Raw genomic sequence first — 20588 nt, forward strand, 5'->3', positions numbered from 1 at the left:
TGTCTGGTCATGGTCATCATTCCATCTTTCCTGTGCTGCCTCGGTGAAGGTTTCAGCGTCCTTAGATCTAGAGCCACAGGCCATCTGTGAGGACAATGACTGTTTTGTGACTTAAACGGAAGGCAGGTAAGGGTGGGCTAACACTGTAGTGGAGAGAGTCAAATCTCAGGTCATCGCCACCAAGCATAGCCATGAGACCCTTGGGCAAAGGTCTTGACCTCAACGCCTCTGTTTCCTCATCTGATAAGTAGGGACAAGTAGGCGTACTTGTACCATGATGGTTCTCACCCAAGGGTGATTCTGCCCCTGAGGGGACGCTTGGGAAATGACTGACAACAATTTTGGTTGTTGCAACCTGGCTGGTGGTGCTACTGGCCTCTAGTGAGTGCAAAGGGTGCGGCTCGACATCACATGTACAGGGCATCCCACCCCCACAACAGAATGATTCTCCCTGAGGGCAGCTATCGTGCAGGTTGCCTTGAGGGTTATGTGAGAGGTTAGTGTCTGTGTGTGATCAGGTGATGATGGTGTGAAGGCACTGTGGAAGCCCTCAGTAAGTACTGCTCAATACTGAGATATAACAAGATTTGGAAGATGGCGAGAGATGTTAGATGTCAGGGAGTTAAGATCTAGCGAGAGTCAGGGAGAACAGAAGGGGACACAGCTAGTAATAGCTGGGATTATGGGGCACTGACTGCAAGGTGGGCTCTGATCTACCTGGTTACACCATGGTTTAATCCTTGAAACAGCCTTGTGAGGTAGCTGCTGCTTTTGGCCCATTTCATAGTTGGAAAGACTGATGGGGCAGGTGCTATGGCAGATAAATGTTCCTGGGAGCCAAGAGAAAGGGAAGGATAATTTTAAGCAGGAAGTTTTGTAAGGGATATTTGAGCCTAGTAAAATAAGATTCCAGTTTTTATGCCCTGCCAAGCCCTGTGTGGTGTCCAAGCACATTTCAACAAATGCCATCCCAGTAACCACCTGCCTTCTGTTCCACCATCTTTCCTTTTGTTATTAGCAGCAATGTCACCTCAGGGCCTTTGCACAGCCGCTGCCCAAGTGGTGTTTGGTAATGAATATACACAGGGAGTGGGATGTAACTCAGAAAGGAGGGCTTGTGGTCGGAGCGGAAAGGGGGCTGGGCTGCTGCTGCCTTCTCCTGGAGCTGGTGCAGGTGGGAGGCTAGATTGCCCAGGGCTGCCAGGAGAGAGTGGGAGGAGGGAGGGAGGAGAGGCAGCAGGCAGGACTGCTGCTCATCCCCGGCATTGGCAGTGTTGGGAGGAAGAGTGGAGAAGAGCTGGGCAAGGCTGAGCAAAGGAAGGTGGCCTCCTGCTGGGGAGCAGAAAGAGCAGCACCCCTCCTGGACACCCAAGACCCTGAGATGGGGGCCCCCAGGCGGGCAGTGGACCCCATTTCTGCAGAGGACATTCCTAGCAAGGACGAACAGCCTCAGCTCTGGCTCTTGCTTGTCCTGGCTTCTTTTTCCTGCTCTGGCTTCTCTGAGCCCCAGTTTACCCATCCATGAAACTCTTCTAGTCACGGTGGCTGCCTGCTGCGGGGAACAATGGAACCATGCAGAGCACACCGGACTGTGGTCAGGAAGCCTCCTGATTCTTGGATAGGAGCCGAATGGCCTGAGTTTGATCCTGGGCCTCGCTCTCCCCGTTTCTTCCTCAAAGACTGGGAGAGGAATAAGTGAAGCACCCTCTCTGAGCCCTTGCCAGGCACCAGCACACAGTAGGGACAATGCAAATGCCAGCTACTATTGCAACTCCTGTCTCCCACCCTGGACTTAGTGGCAGCTATTTAGGGAAAAAGCCAAGTAGATGTGCATGTACTTTAAAAAGTGCAGATGCCAAGAGTAGAATCTGTACAGTTGAATAGCACTTCGTTCTTTAGTAAAAGGCAAAAGATTTATACGATTTGAAGAGAAACCAGAGTATTGCACTTTGTTCTTAATTAACAAATGTTTACCTGAGTTGCCTTCCAAATTTGGCCCCTACACAGGGTTCCAGTGGCTCTGGGCGCCCCCCTGGCTATGGCAGGATTCGGCCATCTGCAGAGTTGGGTAAAGAATTGTGGGACTTTCCAGGGGCCTTAGGTGCTTCTTACACTTGGCTTTGGTTTCCCTTAACTAGTTCACATGTCAATAGACGGCTCACAGCTTCCCTGAGAAGTAGCCCAGAACATCTGGGCCATCGACAGTCCCTGGTAAGGCACAGATTGGTCCCCCCAGCCTCTGCTGGCTGAGGAATCTGGAGCTCCTTTCCCAAAGAAGTGGCAGTTTCCAGTCCCAGGAGTCACCCTGCCACACCCCATCCTGACCTGCCTGCACCCCATCCTCATCCGGCTGTGCATGAGCAGTCGTTCACATACAGTTACATTGAGCCCCAAGTGCGACCCTGACTGCCGACTACCCACCTGGTGCAGCCCTTGGAGCAAGGTGCCTGTCTGCATAGCACCCTCCACTCTGGCCCCAGGAAGCCTCACCGTGATGCACCCAGCACCCCTGCCCTAGCCTCGGAGACCCCTTCTGGGTCTCACTCCAGTTTTAGTCCCAGTAATATGGAGCAAGAAAGGGGGTTAGGTTGGAAGTAATAGAAATAATTCTTCATTCATTCTGCAAACAACTGTGTGCCCAGCCACCCAGCCTATCCTTAGGGGCAGGGACAGTGTGCACCAGGCAGGCCAGCGCCTTGCCCCAGTGAGGCTGACACGAAGCCAAGGACACATGTCATTTGCTAGATGATGGGAAGTGCCAAGGAGGAAAAACCAAGCATAAGAAGTAGCTAAAGGAATTGAGGTTGGGAGAGGCTGTCTTTGGAAATTTGAGATCAGTGACTGGGAGGGCATGAAGAGTTGGCGGCCATCTTAAGGACAGCCTTCTTGAAGGTTCCGAAGTAGGCAGGGCCCGACCACGCACCCCAGTGGTGAAAACTGGTTTTGAAGGAGCCCAGGGTGAATCTAAGGGTCTTGATCTGAGTGGGGAATTTTCTGGTGAGAGCTACAGCCAGAGCAGCCTTGGGGAGATGGGAGCTCAGTTGTGAGCGTGTTGAGTTGGCAACTGGGGTATGTGCAAGTCTGGCACCCATGGGGAGGTCCAGGCCAGGGGCTCCCTGGCAGAGTTGTGAGTAGATGGTGTTTTGAGCCTGTCTCATTCAGCTTGGATTGCCATAACAAAATGCCGTAGATGAGAGGCTTAAACAACAGATACTTATTTTCTCAGTTCTGGGGGCTGGAAGGAAGTCCAAGATGCCAGCACAGTCAGATTCTGGCTGGGTTCTAGTGTGCTCACATGGCCTTTTCTCTGGGTATGCGCTAGGAGAGAGCGAGCTCTTTCTTACATGGGCAGCAGTCCTGTGGGATTAAAGCCCCACTTCTGCGACTTCCTTTAATCTTACTCTCCTACAGACCTTGTCTCCAAATACAGGCATGTTGGAGGTTAGGGTTGGGGGCGTTGTGGCGGGCACCAGTTCCGTCCATAGCAGAGCGCTGAGACTGGGTGCTGTCCCCTGGAGGAGAGAGGCAGACCAAGGACTGAGCCTAGCTCCAACCTTCTTCCCCTTCCTACTCTTTCTGGAAGGACCACACCTGCTTCTCCCTTAGGGCTCTGCACGCCTTCCTTGTGTCTTGAGGGTGAGATCCTAGCCCCCAGATCTCAGCTCTTCTGGGCAAGATGATTCCCCTGCATGTAGCATGTTGACTGTGTGATACTGGATGAATGACCGTGACCCCCATCGGACCACGTTCCCTGAGGCAGAGCCTTGTCTTGGTCGAGGCCAGCCCCAGGCTCCTGGGTACTTCCTGGCCCACGCAGGCACTTGGCAAATATTTGTTGAGTGACTGTTGGGAGGTCATGGAAACCGCATGCCATGGCCTTGCGTCTCGCTGGGAGACCCACTCACATCTGGGGCCAGGATTAGCAATGCTGGGAAGGTCCCCTTGGCTTTGTGTGGAGCTGGGAGCTGCCCCTCCTCTCCAGGGGGGTCTGGGGATCCCAGAAGACATACCAAGTTGTGAGGAGAAAGGATTCAAATACAATTTTCTGCCCTTGAGTTTATAGTCAAGTGGAATTTTATGTTCTCAGAGGTGAGCATAGGGGGTTGAGGGTGGGAGGCGTGGAAGAAGTGGGGTGTCCTATGCAGGCTGGAAACTTTTCAGAGCACGGGCTGCATGAGGGTGGAGCGGAGGTGGATGTAGGCAGTGGGAGAAGGGCACTCTCGACAGGGTACCCAGCTTGGCCAAAGGCCTGGCTGGCAGGGGTAACCATGCAGTGCGCTGAAGCCGAGATGGGTGGGGTCAAAGGGCTCAACTTGTTGGGGACAGAATCATTAGGTGTTTTAGAAACTGTGACCCCTGGTTCCATCTCCAGCTAGCAGGTGACCTGGGCCAGGCACCAGCTGCTGTAACCTGTTAATTCTGGGATCCTGTCATGACTCCGTGGTCCCTCCCTCATGGGGCTAGGGTGGGTGAGGGGCTTTGCACAGGGCCACACATAAGTGGTGGTTCTTTATGAACCAGGTCTCTGAGGTCCCCTGTGGCCCTTCACTGTGGTCTCAAAGCCCTTGAAGTCCTGCCCCCCTTGTTACTCTAAGGGGCAGCGAGGCTGCACCCAGTTTCTGCAGCTCACAGATCTGCCACCGCACTGCTAATCTCTGTGTGCCGTTTGGTTGACCCGTTTGTGCTAATTGTCATTCAGTGTGCAACCCCCCACCAATTGCTAATCAAAAGCTTCAGAGCCCTAGGTACTGGGCTCTGTGGCTGAAGGTTCATGAGGCATGGGGACCTCAGCTTGAATGTCAGATTCAGATTGGCTCTCGCCCTTGGGAGCCCCCCTGCCTGCGTCTGTTCCATCTTTGTTCTGTCAGCACCCTTATTGTTGAGCTGCACCAGTCCCCAGGGAGGGGTTTGGACTTGAAGTCTGGCTGCCTGGGCTGGGGCAGTGCTGAGCTGTGGTCCCCACCCGTAAAGTAGGGTTGTTCTAGTGGCCACATCAGAGGGTAATCCTCGGAGACTGCTTGCAGCGGTGCCTGTCACACTGAGTACAGTTAGGGGGACCCCTTGGAATGCCCCCTACTGCCCCAGAAGCATCCATATCCACATATTCCCCCCTTGGCAGTCTCTCCCCATGCGCATGATTCCCGTCAGCTGCCCAGTTCCAAACTGGACTCGTCTATTTCTTCCTCGGTGCTGTGTGTTCCCTCGCTCTGCGCTGTGTAACATATTTGCATACATTTATTGAGCCTCCGCCTCTGTTTTGAGTTGCTGATCATGAACAAATCTGGCTAGAATGCCTGCCCTCCTAGATGGACAGCTCTTGGAGGAGAAACTGTATGTATAGCTCTTAAAATGCTGCCCCCTAACTCCAGGGCATCTAGTGATGGCATAGGTGGCTCCCTGTCCAGGATGCACAACTGCTAAGCGTGAAATATGAGAGCCCCTGTGTCCCCCCACCAGAAGAAACTGCTTCTCATCCAGCATCTTCCTGTACCAGGGACTGCCTCCCCGCCCCCAGCAGGATTAGTTGTGGGGACTAGGGGCTAACAGAAGCCAGGGCTCGTCCTGACTTCCTTTCTTCCTTCCTCTCACTCTTCCCTCCCCACAGCTGCTCACTCCTGAGTCTCTCTCCTCTCTCCCTCTGTGCTGCCACCACCTCTACCCCTGCTCAGCCCTCAGTATCTTGTCTTGTGTTCTGGTCTCCACACTGCTGCTGGGAGTTCTTCCAGAGCCATTCTGTGCCTGGGTCTCCCTTTCTCTGAGCTTTCTCCGCTGGACAGTTTCTGTCACTGGAGGCAATTTTGGTCCGGGGTTCTTTGCGCTGGGGGCAAGCTTTACAGACTTCTTTAACAGTCTGAGGTAACCGTTGTCCTGTGAAGACCCAGTAACTAAGGCCATAGTGGCATCTCTTCCCACGTGAAAAGCATCCTGCAGGGCTTTTATAGCCTTCCACTGCACAGACTGTGGGAGTAAAAATCTCTTTCCTCCAAGCCACCAGGACTCTTGCTTTCGTCCTCCCTGATGTTCAGCCTCTGCTGCTTCCTCAGGAGAATGCTTAGGGTCTAATAAGTCCCCCTGGAGTGGAAAAAGGGCAAAGGAAACTGATGGTGAAGTTTTTAAGGCAACTGTTTTTGCTTCCCTTTCAGCCTTTCTGTTGCCTTCTGCTTTAAGGAGAATTTTCTCTCTGATGTCCCTTGCAGTGGATGACTGCTACTTCTTTAGGTAAATTAAACAGCCTCTAGTAATTGGAGGATCTCAGGTCCATGCTTTATTGATGACTGCTTCGTTGTCAGCAGCCCCCTTTCTTTCCAAATGGCTGCATGTGCATGGAGCACGGGGAAGGCGTATTTAGAATCTATAGATAGTTAGCTTCTTACTCTTTCCAAGGACCATGATTTCAGCCTTTGAGCAGAAATGCCTGGAGGCAAAGTTCAGGCCTCTATTACATGTTCTCTGCTTAGGACTGTGTAACCATTTAGTACATAACTGCTCCCATCAGTAAAACATTCTTCCTCAGGATCAGAAAGGGGTAGGTCTTTCAGGTCAGCTCTACTGGCACAAGGTTGAGAAATTACGTGTTCACAAGAGTGTCCATTTACAGTCTCTATTGGCATAAGAGGAGCAAGATTCAGAGTATTAAGTGTTTTCAGGATAACCTCAAGATTGTCCACGAGAATGGCCTGATATTTTGTCAAGCGTTTTCTGGTCTTCCATAGATGTCCTGTGATCTCTAAGATAGATCCAACCTGATGAGGGGTTAATATCGCCAATGGCCAGCCTAAGGTAATCTTATTTTAGCAGCTTCTGCTAACCAGAAGGTTGCTGCAGCTACTGCCCTTAAACAACTTGGCCAGCCTAGAGTTGTTCCGTCTAGTTTCTTTGAAAGGTAGGCTACTGGACGAGGGTCAGGTCCTTGTTTCTGAGTGAGGACTCCTAGGGCTAGGTCCTTGTTTCTTTTTTTTTTTTTTTTTAGGCAAGGCAACCCTTGGTTGACCTCACAGATTGCAAGGACTTTGTCAGCTTACAATCCCTTATTATTATTATTATTATTATTATTATTATTATTATTATTGTGTGTGTGTATGTGTGTGTATTTTTTGCACCTACAGCACCTGGTCTTCCTAGGTGGTCTCCCATCCAAGTACTAACCAGGACCAACCCTGCTTAGCTTTTGGGATCACAAGATTGGGCTTGTTTAGGGTAGCATGGCCATAGACTAGGTCCTTGTTTCTGGGTGAAGATGGGGCTATGCCTTTTTTCTTGGCTACAGACAGAGCAAAAGGTTTGGCTAGATTGGGGATGCCTAAGGCTGGGGCCTCAATTAAAGCTTGCCTTAATTACTCAAAAGCCTTTTTGGTTTCTCCTTTCCAATCCAAGGGGATATCATCTAGTCCCTTGGTGGCTTCATACAAGGCCTTAGTTATTAATCCAAAGTTAGGTATCCAGATTCTGCAAAACCCAGCTATAGGACCTAGAAAGAACCTAAGTTGTTGCTTAGAGGCTGGGTAGGGAAGCGTACAAAGAGCTTGAATACGATCTTGGGATAGTTTTTGCGTCCCTCCTAAGTATTGGACTTGTTGCAAAGAAATTTGAGCCTTTCTCCTAGAGATTTTATATTCTCGTTCTGCAAGGAAATTTAAGACCTTGATAGTATTCTCATCTGACACCTCCTTGGTGGGACTACAGATGAGGAAGTCATCTACATATTGGAGAATGCTTCCCTTTTGTAGTTTAGATTCCAAAGGTCCTTCTCGCCTGCTCTAGTGAAAAAACGACGGCTGTCTCTGAACCCTTGGGGTAGCACTGTCCATGTAAATTGTTGTTTTTCCCTAGTATTGGTATCTTCCCATTCAAAGGCACATAGAAACTGAGATTCCGGATGCAAAGGAATAGAAAAGAAAGTATCCTTTAGATCTAGTACAGTATACCAACCAGTAAGTATCTCCTGAGATCTGAGATAGTAATGTACAAGGATCTGCTACTAAGGGGTGGATGAGAATAACAGCCTCGATAATAATCCCCAAGGCTTGTATCATCCGATATTTCCCACTAGGCTTAAGAACAGGCAGAATTAGGGTAATCCATGGAGAATGGCAGTTTCAAAAGCCCATGTTTTAAAAATTTAGTTACAGTGGGCTGTAGACCTTTCCTTGCTTCAGGCTTGATAGGATATTGCTTCCAGTTAGGGAATTTAGAAAGATCTTTACGTTGAACTTTTTCTGGTACAGCAGTCCTGGCTTGATTCTACCAAGCCACTGGATTTACTCGTTGGTCAATGTTTTCTGGTATATTAGCTGATTCTTGAAGCATTAAAAGCCTGGGGGGTCTACACCCAAGTTGTAATATTGCTTCTAATTTAGTTAAATTTCGTTAAATTAGCCCGTCCTAAAAAGGGAGTGGGGCATCTTTCAGCTCCTGCTGAAAGATCTGATCTTCAAATTGGCGGGGCAGTGAGTGGAGTAAAATGGTTGCCCTTGCTTTCTCCTTCTACTCTTATGATAATCGTAGTTCGTGAGGAGGGTTTTCCTGCAAATGCAGGGAGAGCAGAATACGTTGCCTCGTATCTAAAAGAAATTGAATTAGCTCACATATTACGGCCACGGTAGTGATGATAACATTCTTGGACAGGGGCTGCGAGGATGGCCCTGGGCCTCTTCAGTCACACAGTTCCCAGACCTGGGTTGCTAGGGCGTCCACTGGCCGCCCTCCTCGCTGGGAGCACGGACAGTCAACTCTCTAATGCCAGGGGTCGGTACCAGTTTCTTTACATGTGCGGCAAGGGTTCAGGGGCTTTTCGGTACAGTCCTTTGCCCAGTGTCCTGCTTTCTTTCATTTGAAGCAAGAACTCATTCCCTAGTCTCTTAAGGGACACTTGTCAAGTACTAAAGGCCTGGCCAATTGTGATAGCCACAGTCCTGGCTTGTTGTTTTTCTTTATTCTGTTCTCTTTTTCCTTCTTTAAGATCTTGATTGTTGTAGACCATGAAGGCCATATCTAGTAATTGATTTTGGTTAGTCTGTGGCCCCATTCACAGCTTTTAAAGCTTGCGTCTGATATCAGGGGCTGACTGGCTAATAAAATGCTGGCCTAACAAAGCTAACCCCACAGAGGAAGTGGGGACTACATTAGTATACCCCTAAAGGTTTCTTCTAGCTGGCTAAAAAAGCTGGCAGGGTTCTCATCTTTTTCTTGAGTAATGGTTCTAAGCTTCTCATAGTTCACTGGCTTTTGTATTCCTTTTTTCATTCCCCCAGTGAGGGCCTCTAGAAATTTGGGGCATCTGGCCATTCCCTCTTGGGTATTATAATTCCAATCAGGATCAGCTAAGGGTACTACTTCTGACCAAGGGGCATTGCCCTGAGGGTTCCTAACAAAGGCCTCATCTGCTTCCTAATGGGCTGAATGTGGTCCTTTTCAATGATTGCATAGCAGGTGGCTAAAATAAATTGGATGTCTTTCCAGGAAAGATCAAAGGCCAGAGTCAGGGTTTGCAACCCATCTGCAAATTTGCTTGGATCTTCAGAATATCATCTAATTTTTTCTTACATTGCTGAATATCAGTGGTGGGAAAAGGCACTTGCACCCTGATGGTGTCTTCCACCCCAGGCACCTCTCTGAGACGCAGGACAGTAGAAGGAAGTACAGGATATAGAGCCCCACTTTGAGTATGAGGAGGGCTAAGATTAGCCTCTGTCTCCCGTGGTGGAGCCTTTGAAGAGAGAGGAGAATTATATGGGGTGGTCGAGCTTCCCTCTGAAGGGCAGGCAGGGTATTAAGTAATGGGTCATCAATGATATCTGGCTCTGGTTTGTATTTGTCCTTGCCATGAGTCTTCTGGTAGTCTGGGCATAAAAGTGGATCTTGGTAAAGGGCCATGAGGCCTGAACATGCAAAACCTCCGACCATTTTTCCTCCCTTTTGCAGAATAAATCTAGTTGAAGGATGGTATTATAATCAAGACTTCCATTTATGGGTCATCACTCCTGACCTCTTAGTTTATATTGTGGCCAAGCTACATTACAATAAAACACAAGGTGTTTCTCAAGTTATCGGGATCGAATTTGTCCCAACGTTAAGGACACAGCCGAGAGGCAAGTCCGACAGGGCAAGTGCTGATGGCTTATTTCCTGTGGTAGTCTGTGAAAAGAAGGACAAGCCTACCCAACCCCACAAGGTGTCCTTCTGGGTGGTAGCCAGGTCCGGAAGAGGGTCTTCCTGGGGCGTCCCTCTGCGAAGTCCCTGACTTAGGATGCTGGACATCTCCAGCCTTGGATGAGCAGAGCACCAGTGCTACTTTTCTGATGCTTGGACTCATACTTAAGACTTGGCTCTTGACTTGGGCTTAGGCATGGGAAATTATGGCCTAGGATAACTCTGGGTACCTCTCTGCTTTTGGCGCCCTGCCAGTTGAGAAACCAATGTTCTACGACTGCACCCTGGAGTGTTATAACCTTAAGCAGAGCTTGTAGGGCAAGGGTAGTCAAGGAAGGTGCAGAATGCAGCCTTGGGTGTAACTTGCTTTTGACCCTAAAGAGAGTCCTTTACCTGGATCAAAGGATGCCTAAAATGGGAAGGAGAAGAAGAGGGCTACCGAGATGGGCAAAAACAAATGTCAGAAAAGAATGATCTAGGAAAGAGGGTCATTGGGAGTCCCTATCCTGGGAAAACTACACTTAAGGTGAGAGGTGGAGCAGATGGTACAGCAGAAAAGCAGTTGAAGGAGGACCTCAGCCTGGGGTCCCCAGAGGAAAGTAGCCAGAGAGGTGAAATCAGAGTGGCACAGACACAATGCCATCGGAATAGAACATCCAAGATAAAGAGGAAAAGATCCCCCTAGAACGGGGCTTACAACCTGGCTGCTGGCTCACCACAGAAGATATTACCGGAGAGTGGGAATCTTCTCCCAGCATGTCGTCCAGGTTCTTGATGTCTCAAACAAAGAATTGAGCAAGACGCTGAAATACAGGAAAGAAAAGCTTTATGAGAAGGGAAAGTATACTTCCTGACGTGGAAGGGAGCCTGAGCAAGAGAAGCATGGCTCAAGGGCCTGGTAACAAAGCCTTTGGGGTTTTTATCCCTGTTTGCTGTGGGTGGTTACTTTTCTTAGAGTAGTGAGCTTTCTTGATTGACAGCTAAGATTGACAGGACTCAGTGATTCATCATTTGCTTTCTGCACATGTTTGTTTCCAGAATTCAGTCTGTTATGATATTAATGAAATTCTGGGCATATGTATCATACCATAATGATGGTATAATGAGGCTCAGGTAAAATTGAAGATGGTTGGGGTCTTCATTGCACAGGTGCGAGTGACTGGCTGAAACTAGTACCCAATTTCCTGCTCACTTGTTTTTTTCTATGAGTTACTTTTAGCTTGCTTAATTGTGGGTAGACTAGGGCGAACCCCTTCTAGGATAGGATGACCTCCGTATCTTTGCAGGTACTCAAAACCCCTAACTAATTTTCCTGCCCAACTCTTTTCTAAGAGCCATGAACTCCCTTATTAGTATGGAGATGAGGGATAGAAGGTCTCTTCTATATCTGTTTCCTGCTGAGGAGGGTTGTTGTCTCTGCCTATTGGGGTTTCATGGAGCTCTTTCCCTCTCTGACGGGGTCTTGGGTTTCCTGTTGTAGTGCCGCCTCAATCCCTAGACAAGGAAAAGAAGAAATGAACTTACTGTTTAAATCATATATCAGTTTCTATTATTGATTTGCCTATTAAGCGAGTAAAGGGAAATAAGCTTGGTTAATATATTTCTTAAAGAGTACAAAGACTTTTGGCCTAAAATCCTCTCCCTTCTTGGATTCTAGGGGCCCTGTCAGGCCTACTGCCATTTTACCAACAATGGGCCAATAGCCAGAAGATCTGAGGATCTGAGTCACCAGTTTCAGGCCATTATTGGAATTTGAGGGAGAGGGCCTTTTTCCCAAAGAAAGGAGGAAACAAAACTTAAGTTTACTAAAAAGATTAAGAACTCTGCAAGAGATGTACCATTTCATTTCCTGCTAAAAGATTAAGAATTTTACAAGTGATGTCCCATATCACTACTGACCAACTGGCTATAAATCAGAGGTTCCCACAACCTTCTTGAGCTCGATTAATTTGCTAGAGCTGCTCATAGAAATTCGTCACTTAACTAGTTCGCTGGTTTATTGTAAAAGGATATAACTCAGAAACAGCCAGATGGAAGAGATGCTTGGGGCCAAGTAGGTGGGAAGGGGTGCCAAGCTTCCATGCCCTCCTCTTCTTGGGTGGTTTTGGGGGTTTCTTTCGTAGGCTGATAAATTAAATCACTGACCATAGGTGATTGATTCCATCTCTAGTCCCTCTCCCTTCCTCAGAGGTGGGAAGACTGAAAGTTCCACCCCTTTAATCACATGATTGGGCCCATTAGCAACCAGCTGCCATCCTTAGGTGCTTTTAAAAGTCATGTTAACATAACAAAGGACCTTTTCACTCTCAACACTTAGGAAATTCCAAGAGTTCCTGGAGCTATAAGCCAGGAATTGTGTATAAAGATCAGAATCTATTTTGGTCATCTGAATGACAAAATATACATTTCTTATGAATCACAGTATCTGCACCCTGTATCCCTTTGTTCACACTTCTCCCAATCCCCCCAGGCCTCCAGCCCCAACTTCCTGTCTCTGGATTTGCCTATTCTGGACATTTCATACAAATGGGATCGTATAGGTGGTCCTTTTATCTGGCTTCAATTAGCATAACGCTTTCAAGGTTTATCTAGGTTGTGGCATGCATTGGTTCATTCCTTTTTATGGCTGAATAATATTCCTCTGTATAGATGGACCACATTTTGTTTATCCATTCATCACTTTATGGACATTTGGATTGTTTCCACCTTTGGCGATTGTGACTAATGCTGCTGTGAACATTTATGTGCAGAGTTTTCTGTGGACATATGTTTTTATTTCTCTTGGGTGTAATTGTAAGGAATGGAATTGCTGGGCCATATGGCAACTGCATGTTTAACCATTTGAGGACCCGCCAGACGGTTTTTCCACAGCAGCTACACCATTTTGCTTTCCCACCATCAGTGTAATAGGGTTCTGATTTCTTATCCTCGCCAGCACTTGTCTTTTTATCTCTAGCCAGCCTAGTTAAGTATGAAATGGTGTCTCATTGCAATTTAGATTTGCATTTCCCTGATGACTGGTGGTCTCATGTGATTTCAGGGTTTCTTGAGTGGTCATTCAGTCATTCAACAAACACTGGTTGGGGGTCATATACTCAGTACTGTGGACATTGTGGGGAAAATCAGATGATCCTGCCCTTTAGAAGTTTCCATGCCAGTGTTCTTCAGAGTTACCCTATGCCTGGAGTGCTAGTGATGCTTAATGCTCACAGGATGCTAACGGTGTTAACTCATTTCATATTTAAGCACCTATATGTAAGTTTGCGTTTGCCCCCTTGTCTGCAAGGGACATCATGTGGCCACCCTGGCCTGCGGGTGGCATGGCTGATTTGACAGCCCTAAAGAGATGGAAGGATGGCTCTTGCAATTCTTACAGCCTTGGCAAATTTACCACGTGGATGTCCATGAGAGCAGGGCTGAGCCTGCCATCTGACCTTGTCCCTCTGTCTCCCTCTGTCCCCTGCATAGCCACCACCATGGCCCAGACCCTGCAGATGGAGATCCCGAACTTCGGCAACAGCATTCTGGAGTGCCTGAATGAGCAGCGGCTGCAGGGCCTATACTGTGATGTGTCAGTGGTAGTCAAGGGCCATGCCTTCAAGGCCCACCGGGCTGTGCTGGCCGCCAGCAGCTCCTACTTCCGAGATCTGTTCAACAGCAGCCGGAGCGCCGTGGTGGAGCTGCCGGCAGCTGTGCAGCCGCAGTCCTTCCAGCAGATCCTCAGCTTCTGCTACACGGGCCGGCTGAGCATGAACATGGGGGACCAGTTCCTGCTTATGTACACAGCCGGCTTCCTGCAGATCCAAGAGATCATGGAGAAGGGCACCGAGTTCTTCCTCAAGGTGAGCTCCCCTAGCTGTGACTCCCAGGGCCTGCACGCTGAGGAAGCACCGTCATCCGAGCCCCAGAGCCCCGTGGCACAGACATCGAGCTGGACGGCCTGCAGCACCCCGCTGCCCCTAGTGTCTCGGGTCAAGACAGAGCAGCAGGAGTCGGACTCAGTGCAGTGCACACCTGTGGCCAAGCGGCTGTGGGACAGCAGCCAGAAGGAGGCTGGGGGTGGCAGCAGCAGTGGTGGCAATGGCAGCCGCAAGATGGCCAGGTTCTCCACGCTGGACCTGGCCACCAACCGGCCACCCCAGCAGGCCCTGGCGGCGGCGGCGGCGGCGGCAGCAGCAGGAGGCGTGGTGAGCGGGCCCAGCACATCAGAGCGGACCAGCCCAGGCACCTCAAGCGCCTATACCAGTGACAGCCCCGGCTCCTACCACAATGAGGAGGACGAGGAGGAGGATGCAGGCGAGGAAGGCACAGATGAGCAGTACCGACAGATCTGCAACATGTACACCATGTATAGCATGATGAACGTCGGCCAGAGCGGTGAGGCACCCACCCCATCTCCTTCCATTACCAGCCCCCACCCCTGCCACCCCCATCCCCAACACACACCACTCTCTCCCCTTCAGCCGAGAAGGTGGAAGCCCTTCCTGAGCAGGTGACCCCTGAGTCCCGGAATCGTATTCGGGTGCGGCAAGACCTGGCATCTCTCCCGGCGGAGCTCATCAACCAGATCGGTAACCGCTGTCACCCGAAGCTCTATGATGAGGGCGATCCCTCTGAGAAGCTGGAGCTGGTGACAGGTAGGCTGGCCTCACTTCCTCCTCGAATCTCCCTCCACTCCCTCCCACCCTGGGCCTCCCTCTGGGCTAGTGGCCTATGGCACAGTCTCTAGGTCCAGTGCACCCTTGCCACCCCTTGGCCGTGTCCTAGAGCAGCTGACATCCCTCTTTGTTGTTATACATCAAGGACTGGCCTCTCGGTTTCCACCCTGGAGGCAGGTTCAAACGTTGGCTGGCATCATTGGCCACATAGGGTAATGAGCAGATGCTGTGGGTAGTGTGAGGGTCAACTACACAGTAGTTAAAAAATTTGCCCCTTGGGAGTCGGGGTGCGTGGGTACGGCCTCTGCTGCCTGTCCTTTCTGATGCATGGCTCGTTGTGTGGGTAAAAGCTAGCTGCACAGGTATGAGGTGGGCCCGGCACAGTGTAGGTGCCCTGTGGATGGTGGCGCCACCATTTCTGTCCCTTTATGAGGTTGCCCTGCGGCGAGTTTGTTGGGGAGGGGCTCCAGGGACTCTGAGAAGTGGGCCTGGCCATGTGGGAAATGTGGCAGTTTGGGGCCCCCAGCCACCATTTTCCCGCTCCAGGCACCAACGTGTACATCACAAGGGCACAGCTCATGAACTGCCACGTCAGCGCGGGCACGCGGCACAAGGTCCTGCTGCGGCGCCTCCTGGCCTCCTTCTTTGACCGGTGAGGTCCTTGTTAGAGCCTGGGGAGTGGGGGGACCTGCCCCATGTTCCCCACCATCACAGGGGTCCTGACTCCACTCTCCTATGACCTTCCCCCAGGAACACACTGGCCAACAGCTGTGGCACCGGCATCCGCTCTTCCACCAATGACCCCAGACGCAAACCGCTGGACAGTCGCGTTCTCCACGCTGTCAAGTGTGAGTGTCTGGCCTTCTGGAGGTGGGCTGGGGTGTAGTCTGGGTGAACAGATGGTTCTTTTCTCTGGTGTTGGCCCCGATACATGGGTAGGGTTTGGTGTTAAGGATTCTTAAGTTTAATCTAGGCTTGTTGGGAAGAAGGCTGTGATTGGTTAGAGATTTCTTCGTGGTACGGGGAGGTTGGGGTGAGGCACCTGAAGGAAGCCTATGTCAGGTATGGGGGGTAATCTTCAAACTCAAGGTGCTCACGGGAGTTATGAAGCAGCCAGGCCCCAGCCAGTTGTCCCGAGGGAACTCTAGGTTTCCATGTGGAATCTCCCAGTTCCTAAATTCTTGCAAATGATCCATTTTTCAAGAGCACTGAGCCACCCCGTAAAGCTCACACATCTCCCACATATGGCCATGCTCAGTCAGGCATGGGGCCAGCTGATGTGCTTTAGCGTGCTTTGGGCAAGGGCTTGGTTCTCATCTCCAAGGAGAATTCTGGGGTATCCTGTGGCAGAGGGTTGGGGGAGTCAGGAGCAGCGTGGCCAACTGCATGTTGGTGGGGTGGGAAGCAGGGCCACGCTGGGCCTGAGCCATCTGCTCTGCCCTCAGACTACTGCCAGAACTTTGCCCCAAACTTCAAGGAGAGCGAGATGAATGCCATTGCGGCTGACATGTGTACCAACGCCCGCCGCGTCGTGCGGAAGAGCTGGATCCCCAAGGTGAAGCTGCCTGAGGGTGACACTTACACCACCTTCATCAGTGACACGGGCAAGCTGGAGCCAGACATGATGGGCGTAGAGCATGGCTTCGAAACAGCCAGCCACGATGGCGAGGCCGGCCCCTCGGCTGAGGCCCTTCAGTAACCCCCACCAGGCCCTCCTCAGGGCCATCACACTCCCCCTCCTGTCACCACCCCACCCCCTCGCCTGCCATCTTGGTCACGAGCTACTGTCTGTCCCTCCCCAGGGCCTGCGGTGGAGGGGGGGGCACTGCATGCTCCCGGCCCCTCGAACTCCCCTGTTCCACCCCAATCTGAGCGGGCTGGGAGAGGACAGCAGTGGTGTGAGCTCTGTGTGGCCTTCTCTCTCTGCACATAATCGTGCACAGTCAGGGGGCACTTGCTCCCTGTTTCCTAACCCCTAGCAGTTGTCTCAACCAGGCTGGGCAGGGGAGGGGCCGGCCTGGGTGCAGTCTTCTGCTCTGCCCCTCACTGCAGCCCCTTGGGACTTGCAGGGGCCCCAGGGTGCTCAGGACCCCTCCCGCTGCCACCTCCCAGTGCTTCCACATTTCCAAAAGCGCCTTCCTGCCTCCCTTCTCTGTCCCTGGGGCTGGGGTAGGAGAGGCCAAGGGGACTGCCCTTGTGACAGCTGAGGAAAATTGAGGCTCAGAGAAATCTCACAACTGACCTAAGGTGGCAGGCGGTGGCAGCCCAGTGCCCTTCTCTCTCCCTCACCCTGTGCTCAGCTTCTCTTGCCCCCATCAATCCTCTATGGCCTGAGGGGGGCAGATCCTGAGTGAGGGGTGTAGACTGAGGGTCTCTGAGATAAGATGAGAGGTGTCCGGGGCTTGCAGAAGAGTGTGTGTGTGCGCATGTGTGTGTGTAGAAGTTTTGCTTTTAAACAAATGAAGATATGAAAGGCAGTGGGACCAAGGTTGGAACCCAGGGGAGCAGGCTGGGGTGCTGCTGCCTTTCCCTTTCTCCCCCGCCCCTCCCCCTCCCCACAGCAGGGCTTCTGGCCCCCACCCTCTGTATATACTTTTTAAAACATTTTTTTAGCTAATGAAATATTGAAGTATAAGATTCCTTTTATTTTTCAAACCAACGGGACTGTGATGTCCCCTTCAGTCCCCGGGGGCCGTGGAAGGCAGGATGGGATGTGGGGAGGTGGAGCAGGCTGAATGAGTGCGTGCATGTGGAGTGTGGGCGCGTGTTTCCGAGGTGGGGCCCCAGGCCCAGCTGCCACCAGGGCTGCGTGGGTCTGGCCAGCTCCCCCCACAGGGCCACATTTGAAGGGTGTCCCTGGTCTTGGCCCGTTGGCCAAGCCCAGCTCCTGGGAACAGGGCAGGGCCCCACTACTCCATTGTTAGCAGTTGTTTGCAGAATTTTCTCTAACCATTCCTCTCTATCCTCACCCAGTGCGAGTGGTTTTGGGTTTTTTGAGTTGTACATGTGAACCGGAGGGTTTTTTTTGTTCGTTTTGTTTTTTTAACTCCCGTCCTCCCATGCTGGGTGTCATTTGACATTTTTGTCTCTGGCCCTTGTTCTTACCACCTCTCGTCCCCTCCCCAAGTCTGATGGCCCACTGCTTCCAGAGACAGAGGTTGCCAGAGGTGGGTGGGGGCCACCCACTGGGCCCTTGGAATCTGACTTGGAGGCCTCCCACTGACTCAGCAGCCCCTGCCAGCCTGTGGAGATGGAGTGCTTCTGGCATCTGCTTATGTGGAGGTGGGGGGTGTCGAGTCCAGCTGGGGTCCTGGCACTCCTCTTTCTGGCCTGAGTAGGGGGGGCAGCGAGTGTATGGGGGAGTCGACACCCCAGCTAAAGCACAAGCACCTTAGTCGTACCTCCCCTGACCCCTTGTCCTGGCCTTGACACCCCATCCCAGCATCATCCCAAAGCACAATATCCTGGTCACTTGGTGGGTCCCTGGGCCACAGAGGGGTGGGCTGGGGCTCCAGCCAACCCCTAAAAGGAAGTAAGAGTCTCTAGGCGCTACCCCCATCCAGGCCTTAGTGGGGGCCAGCTCCTGGGACTGGGGTTCTCTTCCCACCCTTTGTCCTGGGCAGGCCCCCACCCAGCCCCTCCCTGCCTTGTCCTTGGGCAGGGCTTGCCCCTGTTCCTCCATACCCCTGCAGCACTGGGTTGGGTGGCCAAGACCCCTTGTTTCAGGGACCCCAGGAGGTGCCCCTGGCTCCAGGAACTGTATGTGTTGGTCTGGGGGCCGGGTGGGGAGAGTGGCTGGGCAGGGGTGCAGGGGAGGAAATTCCTCACCAGGAGAGCCAAAGACAGGGTCGTGCCTTACCCCAGGAGCCACCCCTGAGCCCGTCCATCCCGCCCTGCCCTCTGGGGCAGCCTGCTGCTTTTCCTTCACCCTAACCCCACCCCCACCCCACCCTGCCCTGCTCTGAGCTGCATGGTTCCCCCCACCCCGGGCAGCCAGGAAGGAGCATGAATGGAGAATCACCGACCAACGCAAAAAAGACTGTGGGGTCCGCCTCCCCTGGCCGCCCCTCATTCCCACAGGACAGGCTACCTGCTGTGTCCTTGTGGAGTGCCAACACAGGCCCCGCTCCGGGCCGAGCCCCCCACCCTGGCCCGTAAGTGAGATTGCACATTAACTACTGTAAGGAGAGGAGCGCACTGGGAAATGTGAACATGAGAACATCAGTGACACTGATGACAAGAATAAACTAAACGCCTTTGTAACAGCCCTGTTGCATGTTACTCACTGGGGCAGGGGTGCTGGGAAGGGAAGCTCACTATACACGGGTCCCTCTGTCCTTCCACAGAGCAACACCTACTTCCCAGGGTTTCGCATTGACCAATGCAGCAGGGGCCTGGCTCTGTGAGCTTAGGAGCAGCCATACCAAATGTCACATCTCGGAACATCTATGTGAGGGAAGGGACTGTGTTTTCAGATGGGGACACCAAGGTGCAGACCCAGGCCACTAACAGCTTCCAGCTATAACACCTATCTCGCTACCCCAGTATGTACAGACACAGCGCCCTCCAAGGCTCTTCTGCACCCATGAGCCCTAAACGCTTGGGTGTCTCATGGGTGCCCAAGCACCATCCAAAGCTAGAAGGGCAGTGGCTTCATCAAATGGGTTGCATGACCTATTTACTCGCCCTTCTGTAGTCTGACATCCCCACCCCCAGTAACATCCTGAACACACCCCCACACCTAAAAGTTTCTATCAAATAGGAAAAGACATGGACAGGGCCCCACTGATTGAGATGTTTCAAGCAGCATGGGAAGGTTATTTACCTATCTGAGGGATCCCATCCAGTCAACAAAAGATCTTTGCTGGGAGGTAGGCTAGGAGGTATATCTCTAACCTGGACCAGGTCTTTCCACCCCATAATGACTTAGTGGAGCTCCAGATGTCCACAGGGATGACTGATATGGCTGACCTTTGAACAACACAGGTTACCTGAGTACTTGAAAATCCGCATATAACTTTCAACTCAAAAACTACTAAAATAGCCTACTGTTGACTGGAAGCCTTACTGAAAGTTGATGAACATGTTTTGTATGTTATGTGTACCATATGTTGTATTCTTTAACTAGAGAAAAGAATGTTAAAGTTTTAAGAGAAAGATTGACAGTATTGAAAAAAATTCCCATATAAATGGACGTGCACAATTCAAACAGGTGTTGTTCGAGGGTCAACTGTACTGCAATGTACAGGCCAACTCTGGTATGTTTTGATAAGACCAGCAGCCCCTTTGGAGTCCTGAAGTCCAACTTTGGGGGCTAGAAAGTAGGGGTTTTGAGGGCCAACAGCATTGCCAAAAAAATCCAGAGGTGACTGCCCCATCAACTCCCAGAAGCTCATCCTTAAACCTCGGAAAACTTAGAACTATGTAAGCATAGAACAGGTCAAGAGAACCCAGCACCATAGCTAGTGGTTTCACATTAAAAAAAAAAAAAAAGGAATCTGCATATTTGGCTCTTTTAAGATTTTCACAAATCACTGCAGGCAGTAACACAAATGGCTACATGTACATGAGTGAGTGAGATGTGTGGTTCCCATGCCTAATACCTAATGTGTGGGACAAAAACATCTAAAATGATATGCAAGGTTCAGGGCACAAGTTTACCCAGCTTACAGGAATCGTTTGGTACTCAGGAAGGCTCTTACGGCAAAGCCTCTAAGTTTACAAATGCTGCTTGTTAAGAGTGATGCATCACAGAGGGAATAAGTGACCAGGTGTGCAGTG

General features: G+C 51.1%; 1 protein-coding gene across 2 annotated transcripts in view; it reads left to right on the forward strand.

Annotated features, from left to right (window-relative positions):
• The window catches only part of NACC1 (nucleus accumbens associated 1), a 25306-nt gene extending 6234 nt beyond the window's left edge, over positions 1-19072 (forward strand). For both annotated transcript variants that reach the window (XM_011382551.2, XM_011382552.2), the window contains exons 3-7: positions 13618-14526; positions 14613-14786; positions 15354-15459; positions 15558-15655; positions 16253-19072. In XM_011382551.2, coding sequence (XP_011380853.1) covers positions 13626-14526; positions 14613-14786; positions 15354-15459; positions 15558-15655; positions 16253-16506 — 1533 coding nt within the window. In that variant the 5' untranslated portion in view covers positions 13618-13625 and the 3' untranslated portion in view covers positions 16507-19072. The remainder of the gene's footprint in view (positions 1-13617; positions 14527-14612; positions 14787-15353; positions 15460-15557; positions 15656-16252) is intronic.
• Positions 19073-20588: the final 1516 nt, after the last annotated feature.

Source organism: Pteropus vampyrus, unplaced genomic scaffold (assembly GCF_000151845.1).
Source record: "Pteropus vampyrus isolate Shadow unplaced genomic scaffold, Pvam_2.0 Scaffold482, whole genome shotgun sequence".
NCBI classification, from domain to species: Eukaryota; Metazoa; Chordata; class Mammalia; order Chiroptera; family Pteropodidae; genus Pteropus; species Pteropus vampyrus.